Raw genomic sequence first — 19,757 nt, 5'->3', positions numbered from 1 at the left:
CTTTTAGTTCTTTGTTCATGTTTTCCTTTAACTCTTTGAGCATATTTAACACACGTGGTGTGTGTGTTGGTTTTTTTTTTTTGGTGAGGAAGATGGGCCCTGAGCTAACATCTGTGCCAATCTTCCTCTATTTTGTATATGAGATGCCACACCATGGCTTGATGTTCCCTCAAGCCACATATGGGATGCCACAGCATGGCCTGATGAGTGGTGTGTAGGTTCATGCCTGGGATCTGAACCTGTGAACCCCAGGCTGCTGAGGTGGAATGCACGAACTTAACCACTACACCATTGGGCTGGCCCCAAGACAGGTGTTTTAAAGTCTTTGTTTAGTATATTCAGTGTCTGTTTCTTCAGGGATGGTTTCTTCCACTTTATCCTTTCTCTTTGAATGGGCCATGTTTTCTTATTTGTTTGTTTGCTTTGTGGTTTCTCTTTTTTTTTTGGTTGAAAACTAGATATTTGAAAAAGTTCCCTCTCCTAGTCTTTGCAGACTGGCTCCATGCTGAGGAAGACCTTCGGTAATTAGCAGCACATGTTCTGATCCTTGGGATCAGCCTGGGGTGGTAGCTTAAGGTCTTTTCCTGACTTGCCCCAGCCTATGTCTGTTTTTGATCTCCCCATATACATGGCTGCTTTTAAATGTCTTAATTTCCTGGAAGTCCCACTCAGCTTGTTTTCAGAGACTTCCACTACCTGTAATCTCTTGCCTTGGGCATCTGCAAGTCTGTAGTGCCCCTGCAACTTGAACAAGCAGTATATGATGCTTCCCAGGGCTTTTTCCAGCTATATGCTTTTCCCTATCTGAGCTCTGAGCTAGGTGAAACATACCAGTCCTTCAGGGAGCTTCCAAACAGATTAGAACGTTACAAACAAAGTCTGCTCTGCTCCCTCTGGTTCAAGAAAGGAAACTGGGCAGCTACTTCCTCCCAGCTGTGCTGCAACCAGTTTGTGTGGGGCAAGAGTAAATAAAAACACCAAGTAATTTCCTACCATTTTGAATGTGGCTTTTTCTTGACTGGGCATTCACTTGGTTACTGTAAACCTCTGGCTGTTTTCCCGACCTCTAAAAAGTTATTTTACCCAGGCTCTAGTTGTTTCATGTTTCTTGGGGGAACAAGGGCCTGGACCTTCCTAGTCTGCTATCTTCCTCTCAGACATGTTCTTAAATGTCTTATACCAACAAGAACTAGTCAGTCACATTAAGTGGTCTTAAAACTAGAGGAAATGTTGATCGAAATCTATCACCCTAAGGACAGAATGCTAAAATTTGAGCATGTTGATTCCTTGATACATTATTTGTAAAACTAAATAATTATTCTGAATTGTTTATCCTATTATGCTAAGATGTATAAAGTCTGCTCCTGCTAACACCCCAATCAATCCAAACCAAAATATGACACGCTCTTAAAAATGTAGAATCAAACAATTTGTAGTGTTTTAGAGCAATGCTATTTAAAGCTGGTTCTCACTGAGATAAGGAGCTTGTACCACAACATAAATAACACACTGCTTTCTTCATCCTGAAAAATCTTGCTATGAAAAACGTTAATTGAACAAAACCCTGTATTTATTGATGTAGTTTATTTACATCTTGATGTAATCTCCTTATCTCATTGCGGACCAATAACAACCCCCATGTTTTATTATACAGGTATCAAAGGATAAGACTGATATCTGTTATTAGAAGTTAATCAATCATTATGCAGTTATTTTAAATAATATGAATTAACCCAATACATTCAAAGCCATATAAAATCTACATTGCAATGGAGTTTCAGTAAAATTTTATTATGGGTTTAAAGAGAATATTACAATAATAATTCTGGCTCTTTGTGGGGCTAAGTGAATGCCTTTTCTAGAAACAGCTGACTCCTGATACAATTCATCTCCCTAAAAAGCCCTGAAATGTAAAACTACACAGTACTCTGTACGTTCTATTTAAAATGTTCTATTTTGAATCCTTTAAAGTGCTTAGCCTAAAACAGATTTGTATTAGAAATAAGCCTGTTAGGAAATTGGAACAACCAAATGACCAAAAATCTAAGGATTTTTTTGGATTTTAGAGCTTATGTGTGATTATCTTGCTTTGTACAACTAATTTCAACAGAATAGTACTGAAACTGGAATTCAACAAGGTCTCAAAAAGCAGAATATGGAGGATTTCCACTCCTTTTGGTTGTTCCTTTTATTTAAAATTTGCTTTCACATTTGATAAGACTGCCTTACTATTAATGTTTTTTATAACTTAGTCTTCCTGCATCAAAATGTTTATTTAATTGGGGGCTACATTCACACAGAAAGTAAACTTTAAAGTCCTCAAAAGTTAATAAAGCAGGCAGCCAAGAACTTGACTGGTCACTACGGTTAATTTTGCAAAACTCATCAGTGTGGTGTGGTAATATCCAAGGACATTAGGAGAATAGGAATATGAAATTTATTTTATTCTGATAAATCTCATAATTTAACAAATGGTACTACCCTAGTGTTGATAATTCATTCCTTTTTCCCTAAAATTACCCAATATTGTTCCTTTTAAAACACCAACTTTTATCATAGTGAAACAAGCACTGCCAACACAAGAGACTGGTTCTTGTGTCGCTGGCTATCCAGATTAAGATGTCATTTTTCACTCTTTCTCCTAGCAATCTCTATTGTGTAATTCTGTTTATTTCTTCCCAAGTGATTTATAGCTATTTAATCATGATTGGGTATTTGTTGTGTTGTTTTGGCATTTCACTGTAAGTTTCTTAATGGCAGGAATCCAGTCATTCAATTGTTTAGACCATGGGGCCCTGCACGTAAGGTCATTTTTCAGCTATATAGACTTAAGTGGATACATGGTACAGAATTTACACATAAGGAGTCAACACATGGCTATGTAAAGATATTTAGATTCTCCTCAGCAGCAATAAGATCATATACACTCATATATCCACACATATATATTAGTTTACATATTATTTATATATGTGTGTGTTTACTGCTTAAAACAACTCTTCTCAATTCTCTTATACTGTAATAACCACTTTATTATATTTTCACCAAAGCAGATGGTTGAATCACTGCATTTACCACTTAGCTTTCCAAAGAATCCTAAAGTCACTTCATTATATTATTTTATAATCCTACTAGGTTATTACGTAGCTATCACATTTACTTACCCTGCTGTTTGAGTGTTCTGGTGGACACTTCAATTAACTCCATGTTGGTGATACTGGTGATAACTCCATACTTAAAGTTAATGAATGATGAAACTTCCAATCTTGAAGGATAGGCACTTAGGGTTGATGAGGAAACCACAGTTTCCATGATACCTCTAGCCCTCGTTTATTTTAAAGGTCACCATTAAACAAACAAACAGATTGCAATCACCACTGGATCTAAAGCTTTACACTGGAATTCTTTTCTCTTCTTCATTTGGAAAGAAAAATAGTTGGTAATTATGAAATTTGGGAGGGTTCTGTAAGATCTAACACTGAAGAGAGTTTACTAACCCTCACGTGGGGTTTGGGATTGAATATAATGAGGAAGTTTGTAAGATATGGAATTTGCCATTTCCTTCTGAAACAGGTGTTTTTATTCTACTTGCTAAAACATAGTTTCCATCCTCTGAACCCCCATTTTATTTCTATACTTTTGAATGTATGTTGCTATGTTGCTTCCATCTAAAAAAGGGCTTTTAAAAATCATCTATGGTCATAAAAATCTGAGAAAAGTACTAAACTTAATTCTCAATATTTCTTACTAAAATACTTGTAATGGAACAAAGCATAGTTGGGAGAAAAAGAACTGCAGTTGATTTTTTTTTAAATTGGTAAAAGTAACACCTTCATTCCCAGAGAATTAACCAAATTCTTCGTTAAATATTTAAATACTGCATAAAGGATAAAGAGCCCTTGTATGAACTAGAATTCACCATAAGAAATGGAAAAAGTTAGTCTAAAGGGTCAACTAACATACTTCATTCGGTTCATAGCTTTATACTATCACACCATATTTTTGAATAAGAGAAAGCCTTAAGTCCCATTATTGTAATAACCCTATAACCATAGTAAAGTTGTAGAGCTCCCTTTGAAGGAAACATATTTTGATTATTCAGAGAGCCTAAATTTTTCTACCATAACAATGTGACATTAGAGTGAATGAAAATTAAGAGGATAAACCTAAGTCCTATGTACTAAAGAAATAAAATAAACAGAAATAACGTGTTATTGCTACAGCATGCATTCACATTCAAATATGAAAAATACCACACAGAAAACAGGAACATTTTTTAAAAAGATTTAAGATCATAAATAGGTCATTGTTGTCACAACATATTTCAGAATTGAAAAAACAAACATTTTGGCTTTTTAGGAAAAAAATTCCTTTTTTATCAATTCCCTCATCATTGAAAGGACTTGTACATTTTAAAATTTCCAGTCTCATAAGGCACAATATTTATTTAATCAGAATGCTAATATCACCACCCTGCTGTAGTAGGAGTAAGAGGCAAGGTATTAGCACTAAGAAAAAGAGCAAATTTTATGGACAAAATCATCAGTCACTTAAGAAAAAGACTAAGTGATGATCATTTTAGTTAGAAGGCCCAGTGTGGTTATGTAGGACTTTGTGTTAAAAAAATTTTTTTGAATCAAAGTATTTTCACTCAAATTTAATTCACCACAGAGGAGCTATGAGAGAAGGGATTGGTAAAATACAACATACTTTCTTTAAAACGAACTTGGGAGGAAAAAAATCAACTTAGAATAGCATATGGAGGGGCAAACATCATATGGAACCCAGATTAGAGGCCCAGTTTATTCCTAGTCTTCAGGCACATCCAGAAAACAAGGAGTAAGACTAGGTAAACATAATGCCTACATAGTTACTATAATCAGATGCTGAAATTGTATTTTTTATCCAACCAAAAAGTTCTTTAAAATACAAAAATTCCTCATTTTTAACTCTGCTTTGCTTTGTCCTCTGTGATACCAACTGAACTTTAAGGTTTTATATGAACAATGTGATGACTGAGTGTTACTTTTAAAAGAGAAAACCCCAAAAGTTAGTGATTGTCCACAGATGAAACATTGGATGAGGTTCATGACTGAATCAATCATGGAGTGTTAGTCAATTGTAAACTTTTGAATGTTAAGACTGGGAAATGTATGTATCAGACACATTAGAGCACAACAGGAGAGGAAAGGAAGCCTATGTGTCATTCCAATTCTGACAAGGTGCAAGGTCTTCGAAATTCTTGTCCACGTTCATGGAGCCATTTATTGGATACTGTGAGAGAAAAAAATGTATTAATTTTTACCACTATCTAACTGGTATTTAATTAACTTCTAAGAGCTCGGTCAATAGCAAAGTTTCTATATGGGCTAAAAGTTCAAGACCAAAACCAGATAAAGGCAGATGCTACTTATGCAGTCTTTTAAAAACTTCACTATATGTTGGAAACATAGAACATTTTATATATATGTATGTACATTTAAGAGTCTATGTACGTGCATTTCTTAAAGTTTCTAATGTTCAACGTAAGGCCTGAAATGAAACACAAATGGAATTAAGAGGTAGGAACAGATAGAACACAACATTGTTTTACCTGTTTGCAAAATACAATCTCTAATACAAAGGCTTAAAAATGAACACAAAGTCTCTACTCTAAAAGAGCAACTCTATGACTAAGCACTACTATTATGGACTCATTAAGTTTCTTTGGTTTCAAGATACTGTTTTTTAAATGTACCCCAAAAGAAACTAATTTTCTACTCCTCCTTCTCCTGTATCATAGAACCCCATCAATAGCATCAATATGTACAAAATATCTAAACTAGGACCTGTAATAATTCTTAACTACACTTTTACCTTTCTCAACCCCTGTATCCAATGTTTTATTCATCAAACCCTGTCAATTTTCCTTATACATTTCTTGAATCTATTCTTTGCTCTCCAACCCTTTTGCTGCTCCCTTCGTCCAAGCTTTCATCATCACCCACTTAGATAATGGAAAACAGCGTTCTAAACTGCTCTCTCCTCCATTAGCCTCTCTTCATTCTAGTCCAGTGGTTCTCAAACATCAGGGGAGAGCTTTTAAATCTTGATGATCAGGTGTCACTCTTTAATCTTGCTATGTCCAGTATGGTAGCCACTAGACACATGTGGCTACTGAGCACCTGAAATATGGCCAGTGACACATATTGAAATAGATATATGGAGTTTAATGATATATACTAAAATAACTTCACCTATTCTCTTCCATTTCTTTTTTGTTAACGTGGCCATTGCTGCACTTGCATGAGAGTGAGTGCCTCTCTACCCTTACACTAGTCCTGGCCCTGGTCCCTCACATGCCTGAAAAACTACTGTTTCATCTTCAGGACTAAATTTAAAAATTAAGCTTTGAAGAAGCCTCCCTAAATGTAAGGAGTCACCATCTTCTGTTTACATCTTTGTATGAGTATGTACTACACTATACTCTAATGTATCCATTAGTATGTCTCAATCAGAGACAATTGTGAACCCCTTGAGAGAAAGATATTGTCTTATTCAACTTTGAGTCAATTAATGTTTCCTATAATAACAAGTGGAAATAGTGTTAAAAATAAAATCTGTCATCAAAATTCTGATCTGTTGAAAGCAAATTTAAATTAAGATCAGAAACTTGCTTGGTTCAATGTTCAACATTACAGTCATAGGCAAACCCGTCAGGAGTTTCGTTTTCATTTTCTTTTAAGATGTAGATTATAATAATTTCAAAATATGAGATGAAAATCACAAATTGTATTCAGAGAATATAGGAAATATTTACCCCATTTGTTTCCAACTAGCACTGGACAGGCTGCATGCCGTGTACTATAATCTCCTTCTCCACTGGCAAACAGATTATACCAGAAAACAGCAGTTCCCTGTGGAGAACAATCAAAATTTGTTGTTGTTAGTGCTGTTCAGTGGATTCCCACTCCTAGCAACCCTGTATACAGCAGAGCGGACCCCTGCCCAGACTTTTTGTGCCATCCTCTTACCCTCTGATGCTATGTCAGACAATGCTCTGCTACTATTCACAGGGTTTTCATGGTCAATTTTTTCAGAAGTGGGTGGCCGGATCCTTCTTCCTAGTCTTACTCCGGAAGCTCTGCTGAAACCTGTCCACCATTGGTGACCCTGCTGGTATTCGAAATACCAGTGGCATAGCTTTCAGCATCATAGCAACATGCAGCCACGACAGTATGACAACTAACAGACGGGTGTTGTGGTTCTCTGACTGGGAAATAAACTTGGGCTGTGGTGGTGAGAGCACCAAATCTTAACCACTAGACCACCAAGGCTAGCTGAATACAAAATTATTCCCAAATAAAATATCAGGTTATCACTTTTTGCAGTAATTTCATTTTCCTCTGTTCCAGTGGAACCCCTCCTCTATGGCAGCATTATATTTACCTCAAATATAATTCACAAAATTTTGGTGATCACATGAAAACGTTAATACCACAAAGCTGCTTGACAATAAAGCATATTTGCCAAAACAAACCTAACAAATTTTACAATAGCAAGATGGAGGGCAAACATTATATGGAACTCATTTTAAAAATAAAAACTTTAAATACTAATTCCTAGTTTTTTATTACCTCTAGGTACTCACGGTAAACTACACCATAAAAATATCCAAAATTTTACCTAGAGATAATATAGTCCTTAAGCATACTACCTTTAAAAATGTAATTCATTGATTAGACCATGAAATAAAGGTGCATGTCTTCCTCAGGGAAAAAAATAAAGAGACCCCAAAAATTAAAACAACAAACAAACCAAGTTTACCTTTTTGGGCCAAACACTAGCTCCTACTTCAGGAAAAACAGTGGCTCCTCCTGCTGACACATCACTCATCTATAAGAGATGAGAGAGTATTATCAAAAGTGATGGCAGAAGAAAGTTAAACATGCCATTGTGAGGAGAATATGATATTGAGAACATTTGGACTTCTACTTAACATAGATGAGTTTGTACATACTACTAAGTTTTTAAAAAACAAGATGCCGTTTAGTTTTACATACTTAAGTAAAAGAAAAAACAAGCAAAGGAATGAAGTAGTCAGGAAGAGAGATGAGGATATAATTTGGGATAGGCACTTCTTTTATAGCCAGACGTAAAAAGAGATGATTTAAAACTGATAAATCAAGTAATATAGGGGTATAAATAATATTGCACTAGAATATAATCTCCATGGGGGCATAAATTTTCATCTGTTTTGTTCATTGCTGAGCTTTAGTGTCTAGAATAGTACCGCAAGAATAGCAGGTAGTAATAAATGAATTTAAACACCAAGAGAAAAATAAGCTAATATCAGTTTTGTCATTTCTCATGGTAGGGAATCAACACATATTAACTGAAAATTAGAAGATTATAGGATTATATAAAGTTATAATCTTAAAGGTAACCTAGCATAAAAATAAAAACCTTTCAAATTAACTGAAGAAACACATGCACAAAACGAGGCAAAGGAAATAGATCATATAAAGAAGATTTTTTTCAAAAGCAACGTAAGTAGAATATATAGACAAAGATTGTATCACAAAGCAAAACCTAACTATATGCTATATCCAAGAGTCGCATCTAAAACAAGTGACTTACAAACACCAAAACCAAAAAGGTTTACCAGGCAAATGCCATACCAAAGAAAACAGAGTTTGATTTTAATATGAGACACAGTTTAAACCAAGGTAAAAGCATTAACTGAGATAGATAAGGGTATTTTACCATGATAAATATATAATCGATAACAAAGATCTAACAACTCTTAAGCAATGAAAAAACTAACTTTGGAGAAATTAAAAAGAAATTTAAAAAAACTAACAATGGAGAAAAATGAATACTAATTTAATCAAAATGTTACTTGAGGGGGACAGAATAATCAAATAATCTAACATAATCTAATAAATAATCTAATATTTATGGGCATTAGACTCATTAATACAGCATCAATATTCATAAAAGCAAAGAAATACAAAAAGAAACAAATATAGCCAAAAACAAATGTTTAATGGCTCTTAAACATCTGAAAAGATGCTCAACCTCTCTAATAAGAGAAACACAAATTAAACCCATAATAACTGCCAATATGATAAGTGAAAGACGTACAGATCAAAAAGTCTGACAAACATCACATTTAAAGGTGGGATATAAATTTGGTACAACCTCTATGGAGAGCTCACCTCTAGAAAGTATACAAGACTTCATAGCTTGAATTTTGTATAACGTATCAACTTCTCTCCTGCTTTCCCTTTGTGATAATTCTCTCTCATTTTTAATTTATATGTCTGAAATCCTTTTTTAATCCTAAATTCTTTTTTTTTTAATAGTAACAAATACTTTTTTTTTAATGATATCTTAGATCTCTTTGGAAGTAAGATAGAATTGTGAGAGGGATAGAAATAGGTAAAGAGGGAGGGAGAGAGATAAGGAGGGAAAGTTAGGAAAGGGAGAAGGTGGGTTGGATATAGGGAGAGATGCAAAGAGGAATGGAGGAAACAGGGTAAAAGACAGACAAACGTTTGTCGATTTTGTTTATCTTCTCAAAGAACCAACTCTTTGTTTCATTAATCCTTTCTACTGTTTTTTTGGTCTCAATTTCATTTATTTCTGCTCTGATTTTTATTATTTCTCTCCTTTTGCTGACTTTGCGCTTTGTTTGTTCTTCTTTTTCTAGTTCTGTTAGGTGTAATTTAAGATTGCTTATTTGGGCTTTTTCTTGTTTGTTAAGGTGGGCTTGTATCGCTATGAGTTTCCCTCTCAGGACCGCTTTTGCTGCATCCCATATGGTTTGGTATGGCATATTTTCATTTTTGTTTCCAGATAGGTTTTGATTTCTCCTTTAATTTCATCAATGATCCGTTGGTTGTTCAGTAGCATGTTGTTTAATCTCCACATTTTTGTCACTTTCCCAGTTTTTTTTTCATGGTTCATTTCCAGTTTCATAGCATTATAGTCTGAAAGATGCTTGTTATGATTTCATTGTTCTTAAATTTATTGAGGCTTGCTTTGTTTCGCAGCATATGGTCTATCCTTGAGAACGTTCCATGCGCGCTTGAGAAGAATGTGTAGTCAGCTGTTTCTGGATGGAGTGCTCTGTATATGTCTACTAGGTCCATCTTGTCCACTATTGTCCATATTAAGTCCACTATTTCTTTATTGACTTTTTGTCTGGATGATCTATTCATTGATGTAAGTGGGGTATTAAGATCCCCTACTATTATTGTGTTGTTCTTAATGTCTCCTTTTAGGTTTGTTAACAGTGGCTTTATGTACTTTGGTGCTCCTATGTTGGGTGCATATATATATTTATAAGTGATAGGTCTTCTTGGTGGAGTGTGCCTTTTATCATTATATATTTCCCTTCTTTGTCTCTCTTAACCTGTTTTATCTTGAAGTCTACTTTGTCTGATATAAGTATGGCAACACCTGTTTTCTTTTGTTTGCTATTAGCTTGGAGTATTGTCTTCCATCCTTTCACTCTGAGCCTGTGCTTGTCTTTAGAGCTGAGATGTGTTTCCTGGAGGCAGCATATCGTTGGGTCTTGCTTTTTAATCCATCCTGCCACTCTGTATCTTTTGATTGGAGAGTTCAATCCATTTACATTTAGGGTAATTATTGATATATGAGGGCTTAATGTTGCTGTTTTGTCACTTATTTTCCGGTTCTCTTGCGTTTCCTTTGTTTCTTGTCCCATTTGTTTCGGACTGCCAATTCAGTTTGGTTGTTCTGTCTTATGCCTCTTCTAGTTTTCTTTTTGTTTATCATATGTGATTTTGTTTTGATTATTTGTTTAGTGGTTACCTTGAGGTTTGTGTAAAAAATCTTGTGTATGAGATAGTCCATTATCTGATGGCCTCTTATTTCCTTATACTAAGTCAATTCAATCACTTTCCTCTTCCCCTTCTAAGTCATTCTTGTTATACCTTATTCTATTTTGTGTTGTGGCTGTGTGTTTACAGTGATGAGGTTATATTTATTTTTGGTGAATTCCTTCCTTTGATCTTTGATTTTGGTATTTAAGTGGTTGCTAACCTATTCCGGTAAAGATCTACTATTTTTCTGAGTTTATCTACCTATTTTTCTCCTTGCTCCAAGCTTTGTATTCCTTTTCTCTTCTTTTTTTCAGGCCTGAGGGCCTTCTTGAGTATTTCTTGTAGTGGGGGTCTTGTGGCCATGAACTCCCTTAGCTTTTGTTTATCTGGGAGAGTTACTATTTCTCCATCATATTTGAAGATATTTTGCTGGATAGAGTATTCTTGGCTGAAAGTTTTTGTCTTTCAGTATTTTGAATACATCATTCCAGTCTCTCCTAGCCTGTAAAGTTGCTGTTGAGAAATCTGCTGACAGCCTGATGGGAGTTCCTTTGTACGTTATCTTTTGTTTTTGTCTAGCTGACCTTAATATTGTTTCTTTGTCATTGACTCTGGCTAGCCTTACCACTAGGTGTCGTGGAGAGGGCGTTTGCCTATTGACAAATTTAGGTGACCTGTTGGCTTCGCTTACTGGTATTTCCTGCTCCTTCCCCAGATTTGGGAAATTCTCAGCTATTATCTCTTTGAATAGACTCTCTGTTCCTCTTTCCCTCTCTTTTCCCTCAGGAATACGTATAATTCTTACATTACATTTCCTAATAGAGTCAGATATTTCTCGGAGACTTTCTTCACTTCTTTTTAGTCTTAGTTCTCTCTCCTCTTCCATCTGGAGCATATCTGTATTCCTATCCTCTAAAATGCTAATTCTTTCCTCCATATTGTCAGCTCTGTTTTTTAAGGATTCCAGATTCTCCTTTATGTCCTCCATTGTGTTCTTCATCTACATCAGCACTGATTGGTTTTTCTTTATGATTTCAATCTCTTTTGTGAAGAAACTCCTAATCTCATTGAATTGTTTGTCTGTGTTATCCCGTATTTCGTTGAGTGTTTTTATGATAGCTATTTTGAAATCTCTGTCGTTTAGGTTATGGATTTCTGTGTCTTCAGGGTTGGTTTCTGGGTGCTTGTCATTCTCCTTCTGGTCTGGTGATTTCATGTATCTTTGCACTGTGGTTCCTGTGTTGGCTTTGTTTTTCCTCATCCTGTAAATCTCTGGTTGGAATTTCCACCCACCGCCACTGTGTGGTGGTAAAGGGCTGTGTAATCGGAGCCCCCTGTGTTCTGCCGTTATTTTTCCGCTGCGATCCGCGGGTCGGATCGCTTGGTCTGGTCTGCTGCAGATCGCTTGGTCTTGTCTGGTCGGGTGAGCTGCAGGGTCTGGTTTGTGGTGAGGCAGGGGGCTCTGTCTTTTGCCCTCTGGGTCCCTGGCGTTGGGGGCTTCTTGTTCACCCCTCATTATCCACTCTCTGGGGTGCTCAGATGTTGATGGTACTCTGTAGCAGTTCTGAGTCCTCTGTGTGGGAGTTTCCCACTGGCTGAGAGAGCCTGAAGAACTACGGTTTCCCCGCAGAGGGCCGCCCCTCCCCGCCCTCTGGTTGCCGTGAGGACCAGGATCACTGATCTGATGGGGAGGGAGAGGAGTTCTCCTTACCTCTCCCCACTTCCTCTGGGGGCCCAGCACGTTCCACTCTCAGATGTGCAGCAGTGTGGATCTTTCTGATCTTGCTTTTCACTGTCTGGGATTCCGTTGTTGGTCTGTGACTGTTCCTTTTGTTGTATCTTATCAGGGGAAGAGTTCACGGGAAAGCTCACTCTGCCATGATGCTGACATCACTCCCACATGCTCTTTTTAAGTGACAGTGACATTCTTCTTGAGTGGTAGGGGGTATGTCCCCTCCCCTTGAACCTTGGCAGACCTTTGTAATTGCCTCAATAAAATAGAGCAGAAGTGACACTATTTGACTTCTGAGGATGGGTAATAAAAAATGCCATGCACTTCTGCCTTGTTTTTTGGGGGGAATACTTGCTCTTGCAATTTAGTCACCATATGTGAGGAAGCCCAGTCCACATGTAGGTATTCTGGGCAACAGCCAGCCTCAATCTCAGCCTTCAAGATGACCCCAGTGCCAGCCATCATCTGACTGCAAATGCATGAGAGATCCAGAGCAAGAACCGTGAATGAAGCCCAGTCAACTTCACAACCGTGAGAGAGAAAAATAAAATTATTTTAAACCATTCAGTGTTGGGGTGATTTGTTATGCAGCAATAGATCACTGGTACAAATATGAGCAAAGCTTAATTTTTTCTATATGTATGAATATATAAACAATTTTAAAAATAAAGTCATACTGTTTTGAAACTAAAAAAAAAAAAACAACGTGAGAATGGTTACCCTTGATGGGGCTTTAGGGTGCTGTAATGTGCTATTTCTTGATGATTGTACCAGATGTGTTCATTTTGTGAAAATTTACCAAGTTGTATACTTATGATTTGTACACTTTTCTGATATGATATATATCAATAAAAAACTCAGAAGTTTATTAAAATAATGTGTGTATATATATATATATATACATAAACTCATATAAATACATACAGAGATGATTATATATACATATTATAGATGACTAAATAGTCCATACTCCAAAATAAATAATGATTGTCTCCAAATTGTAGGACTATCAGTAATTTTAAATTTCTTCTTCAGGTTGTAATATTAAAATCTGAAAAAGTTACAAATGCAAAAAAAAATTCTTAACTCCCTTTACTTAGTTGTAAAAACTTTAAACTAGGATGTTGAATAAGACTAAACAGAACAAACATCTGACCACATCAAAATAAATGAGTCATGTGATCAAATCCCAACTTAAAATAAAAATTTTAGCTATAACTTACATAAAACAGCCATGTAGCAATTCTATTTCCTGTCCCCAGCTCTTTGAAAGCATCTGGCTCGTCTTTCTGTGAATAAAACACAACTAATTCAATGGTGTAAAATTCAGTACTGCAAATTCTCCAGTGCCAACTAATCAGTAATATCCTGAAGGGTATGCCAGAAAACAACCCCAAAAGCTTCCTTTATAATGTTCAGTGCACTGTACAGATCAGGCACTCAAATATTTGTTGGTTGTTGATTCAGCTTGTACACCGAATATTCTTGATAAGACCATTGCGGGCGGGGGGGGGACAGATTTATTAGCCTAAATAATGAGAAACAATATCTACTGTCCACTGATTATTTTAAAAATTAACACCTATAGTTTTAGTTCTCCCAAAAAACAAGAGACATGAGAGCCTCTTAGCTACATTTGTGAAGTCTATTCTCTATGGGTAAAAAATTTACCTTGAGATTTACTTTGAACTCACGATCTATTCAAATTTTACCGCTACTATGATAGTCTTTCTTTTGGACAGTCAGCACTTTAATCTGGCTGGAGAATTCACATTTGGCTATTTAAATTAAAATACAATATAGTCTCTTGGCAATTATCCCAGAAAAATGAAAATGTATTTTTTACACATCTTTATTTGTAATACCCCAAAACTGGAAACTACCCTGATGTCCTTCAAAGGGTGAATGACTAAATAAACTGTAGTGCATCCATACCATGGAATACTACTCAGCAATAAAAAAGAACACGCTATTGATACATTTCCGTAAGAAATCAGATGAACCTCAAGGGAATTATGCTGAGTAAAAAGAGAGAATCTCAAAGGATACATATTGTACATAACATTTATATAGCAGTTTTGAAGTAACAATTATAGAGAAGAACAGATTAGCGGTTAACAGCAGTTTGGGATGGAAGGCAGAAGGATGTGTGCAGCTATAAAGCAATATTGCAAGGCAGTCTTGCAGTGATGGTGCAGTTATGCATCTTGATTGTGGTGGTAGTTACACAAAGCTACACATGTAATAAAATTGCAGAGACACACAGACACAAATGAGTACACACATACAAATCAGTACAAGTACAACTGGTGAAATAAATTCTGTGGCTTGTGCCAATGTCAATTTCCTTGTGTGACAGTGTACTATAGTTATGCAAGATGTAACACTGGGGAAGACTGAATGAAGGGTGCATGGGACCTCTCTACGTTTCTTTGCAACTTCCTCGGAATCTGTAATTATTTCAAAATAAAAACCTAAGGAAAACAAACTTAGTTACACTAACGTCAAGGCTTGAACTGTAGTTTTTCACATCATCCAAGACCCTCAGACATTTTTCAATAATTGAAAATAGAAGGAAAAGAAACTGAAAATATATTCTTTGCTGGCTTACATAAAAAAAGAATCTAGGATTCTGGGATTCAGTCAGTCAAGAGTTATAACACAATATAGACTGTTTTCTTTCAAAAGAATATACCCTTATTTAAAAATGGTAATAGACCAAGAAATTTATTAAAATACCTGGCCCATTCCTTACAATTCATGTAACTATGATAAAACTTTAATTAATTAAGACTTGGTAATGCCATAATTATGTTAAAGAAATAAAAATGGTCCAATATTTATTAATCTTAAGCAAGAGTACTTGGGCAAGGACAGCATTTTAATAAACTGTTTTGATATTATTTATTCTCCAGTCTCTTTACACCTATTTTATATTTTTTAACTTCCTGTCTCTCAAAATGTATTCTTGTAATTTCTTCAGATTTCTGCCCAATTCACTAATTCACTTGAGCTCTCTTACTCTGTTTTAATTTATCCGTTAAATTTCAACAATTACTTTTTCTACCTAGAGCTTCTGTTTCTTTTACAAATATGTTACATCATTTTGAGAGTTTAATGTTTGTCCTTTTATTTTTTAAATATTATATTGTTATTTTATATTCTGTATCTCAGAATTCAAGTCTCTAACATCCTGGGGGGTCTAAATCTGTTGGTTGCTTCAGTCTCACCAATGGTGTCTTATTATCAATTAGCTATTTTTTTAAATGAGTTCATATTTAGCTGAACTTAATCTTTAAAATTCCTGCAGTGCCAGAATGAGGACATGAGTTTGTTTCTGCCAGGTACCAAGGAGCACTACTAAACGAACCTATTTTAAATCAATTTCTCCTCTTCCAGGGTAGTAAAAATTCAAATCCGAGATTCATATGAGGGCAGGCCTATGCTTTCAAACTCCCAGTAGAAGCTCCCCATACACACCACACAGTGAGAGGCAACTCTCCTTAAGCCTCCTGACTCAAAGCAGATTATTTTCAAGGCCATTCTTTCTTTTGCTTAAGGTGTTATCCTTCTGGAGATTTAGGTTTTACGCAGGGGTCTCAGGGTCAGGAGCCTACACTGTGGCAGGTCCTCTCACAGAGCTGTTAATCCCCAAAGTTCTAGATTCCTGAAGGTACATACCTCCAGCCTCAGCTTTTTTGTCCCCTTTTAACACTCTAATTTTAGTCTCTAGGTTTTCTTTGTTCAGTTTGCTTTTGAGAATTTCCTTTACTTTCTTCCAGGCTCAGCAATGCATTTGAAAGTATTCTAAATTCTTTTACTGTAAACCTAGGTGTTTTTTTTACTGCTAAAAAGGCTTTACACAGTATCTATTCCACCATGCTTCCACACAAATTCCAAATAGGCTAAGAATTTTTTTTGGTGTTTTGTTTTGTTTTGTTTTTGGTGAGGAAGATTAGCCCTGAGCTAACATCTGTTGCCAATCCTCCTCTTTCTGCTGTGGAAGATTGGCCCTGAGCTAACATCCGCGCCCATCTTCCTCTACTTTATACGTGGGATGCCTGCCACGGCATGGCTTGATAAGCGGTGCACAGGTCCACGCCCGGGATCTGAAACTGCAAACTTTGGGCCACCAAAGTGGAACACACCAACTTAACCACTACGCCACCTGGCCAGCCCCTAGGCTAGGAATTTTTAATACTAAAAGAACAGAATTAACATGCTATATCTAAGCTTCAGTGGAATGCCTACGTTCTCCATTTTTTTTTACTTACCCGTGCAAAATCAAAATGGGGTTCATACTGTCCTCCAACTCCATAATTGGCTACCTGAAGGAGAGAAATAAAGCATGAATGAAAAACTATCAAGACTACTGTTCAAAAAATCTATGGAGCCTCATTTTGGCCTCCTATATATCATGTTTAGGTACTTCTAGAGAAATGAGAGGCAAAGCATTTTAAATCAATGAGAATTCCCAAGGAACCAAGGATGAAAAGTTAAGGATGGCTACTACATGTTTGTTTATTATTTATTTATGAGATTGGCCATGAGCTAACATCCATTGCCAATCCTTCTCTTTCTTGCTGAGGAAGATTGGCCATAAGCTAACATCCGTTGCCAATCCTTCTCTTTCTTGCTGAGGAAGATTGGCCCTGAGCTAACATCTGTGCCCGTCTTCCTCTATTTTGTATATGGGATGCCACCACAGCATAGCTTGATGAGTGGTGCGTGGGTCCGCGTCTGGGATCCGAACCTGCGAACCCAGGGCCGCCGAAGCAGAGGGTGCGAACTTAACCACTACACTACCAGGCCAGCCTCTACTACATGTTATTTTAGAACCTTAGTTAATATGCTTTTCTTTAGCAAATGTTTGGGGACACATTTTTCCCTAATATGTAACAAACTAAAATTTGAATTAGAATTTTAGAATTAAAATTTTTAGAATTAAGATTTTTTAGAATTAGAATTTTGAGATTTCTAATTTTCACTAAAAACTTTGGAATTAAAATCAAGACTCATGTTTTTCAAAGCCCAAAATTCTGGCAAACTCCCAATCTACTTTAATAAAATCTCTTTTCCTACATATTTTTTTCCCTACTAAGGTAAAAAAGGGAATAAGTTAACACCAACTTAATTATTCCTGCTGGAGGGCCCCAACAACTTTAGCTGGCTATGACAGTGTCCCAGTGGGAAGCAGCAAAAGGAAGTAAGAAAAATATTTGGTCTAAGTTCAAGTTCCAGCTTTCTTAGTTATAATATATGTAACTTTGGAATCTCAGTTTGTTTATTTATAAAATAAGGAGACCAACACCTTCCTTAACTCCCTCCTTCCATCCCAATATGACAAGATGCTGACAAAATGAAAGGAGAATGTAAAGAGCATTGCTGATGAAATGAAAGGAAAACATAATTAAAGAAGTATTGCCCATGGCAAAGTCCAAGTCCTACGTAAGTTATTATTACTCTGGATATTTTACTTCTGTTGGATCAGCCTATTAAGCAGAAATATATCAAGTAGCCTGAAAGAGCCTGTGAAGGTTAAGCAGGTGAGAATAAATACAGATTAGGAAAGAAAAAGACACATCAAAGAGTTTTTAATAATCAAATGAATACCAAGGAAGTTGTAGATTACCATGGAACAAATGACAACTTGATTAAGCAAATTTAAATATAGGCAGTCCTGCTTTACACAGTTCCAAAATGCACAAATCTCAGATACCATAGTTTAGCTAACTGTTAAAACATCAGATCCCCAACAACACAGTTGAAATTTCAGTTACCATGGTATATTAACTGAGTAATTGCATAAAGTATAAATGTCGCTGCTAACTCTTCAGTCCAAAAATTACTATGTAAATAACAGCTGCACATCATGATCAACGACCAATCACATCACTTCTTTCCAAGTCTGTCAGTGACTGATCACATCTGTTATTCAGTTCATGCTCAGGCAGCAAAGCATGTAGTTGTGTTGCCTCTTTATCTCCCAGTGAAAACCTTAGTGATATTTTACAAAAATGGATAATTGGAAGAGGGAATTGGCCAACAAAGATAAAGTGCAGCAGAGAAATGGAAAGTGATAATGCTATAGTGAAATTCAAATCAAACTTAAGCAGAGATATAGAAGAAATAGGTGAATGAAAGAAAAGGTGAATGCTTCCACTTTTGCTGTTCAAGATACTCTAGATATACAGCCAGAGGAACTTGGGGAAGGCAATTTCATTAACATGAGGAAAGTGACTGTAACGGAAAGAATGAAGATGTCCTGAAGAAAGTGATGTTGGAAAAAAATCTTCACAATAAAAGATCCCTCAGAGATATTTAACTACATTGAAAGCACAAAAGATAAAATGTTAAAAGCTGATCCAAACTTAGAAGTACAACAATCTGCAAAGGCAGAGAAAAGACGCTCACTCTGTATCATAAGTTTGAGAAGAAGGAAAGTAATGTTTCAACTATTCTTGATAAACGTTTACAAAGAAATAAAACACTTTAATTCTCAATATTTCTAATGTTTTAAAATACCAAGACAAGTGCCAAGAAAATTTAACAGGGAGGAATAGTCTTTTCAATCAATGATGCTGGGGCAATTGGATATCCACATAAAAAGAATGAAGCTGAACCTCTACCTCATACCATATACAAAAATTGACTCAAAATGGATCAAAGACCTGAATGTAAGAGATAAAAATATAAAACACATAGGAAAAAACACAGGTGTAAATCTTTGTGACCTTGGATTAGGCAATGGTTTCTTAGACACCTAAAGCATAAGCAACAACAACAGCAACAAAAGACATATCAGACTTCATCAAAGTTTAAAAATTTGTGCCAAAGGATACCATCAAGAAAGTGAAAGACAACCCACAGAATGGGAGAAAATATTTGCAAACCATGCATCTTATGAGGGTCTAGTACCCAGAACATATAAAGAACACTTGCAACAATAAAAAGACAACCCAATTAAAAAATGGGCAAAGGACTTGAACAGAAACTTTTTCAAAGAAGATGTATAAATGGTCAATAAGCACGTGAAAAGATGCTCAACATCGTTAGCCATCAGGGAAACACAAGTGAAAACCATAATGAGACAGCACTTTAAACCCATTAGAGGGCCGGCCCTGTGGCTTAGCAGTTAAGTGTGCGCACTCCGCTGCTCGTGGTCTGGGGTTTGGATCCCGGGCGCGCACCGA

At 36.0% G+C, this 19,757-nt stretch overlaps 1 protein-coding gene across 3 annotated transcripts in view; it reads right to left on the bottom strand.

Moving 5' to 3' along the window:
- Positions 1–4,270: 4,270 nt before the first annotated feature.
- Positions 4,271–19,757, bottom strand: part of P4HA1 (prolyl 4-hydroxylase subunit alpha 1) — an 88,426-nt gene continuing 72,939 nt past the window's right edge. For all 3 annotated transcript variants that reach the window (XM_058543214.1, XM_058543215.1, XM_058543213.1), the window contains 5 exons: positions 16,839–16,892; positions 13,788–13,853; positions 7,807–7,875; positions 6,800–6,896; positions 4,271–5,274 (listed from right to left, as the gene is read on the bottom strand). In XM_058543214.1, the coding sequence (XP_058399197.1) occupies positions 5,204–5,274; positions 6,800–6,896; positions 7,807–7,875; positions 13,788–13,853; positions 16,839–16,892 (357 nt within the window). In that variant the 3' untranslated portion in view covers positions 4,271–5,203. The remainder of the gene's footprint in view (positions 5,275–6,799; positions 6,897–7,806; positions 7,876–13,787; positions 13,854–16,838; positions 16,893–19,757) is intronic.

This window comes from Diceros bicornis, chromosome 6 (assembly GCF_020826845.1).
Source record: "Diceros bicornis minor isolate mBicDic1 chromosome 6, mDicBic1.mat.cur, whole genome shotgun sequence".
Classification (NCBI taxonomy): Eukaryota; Metazoa; Chordata; class Mammalia; order Perissodactyla; family Rhinocerotidae; genus Diceros; species Diceros bicornis.
This window is presented reverse-complemented; position numbering and strand designations above follow the sequence as displayed.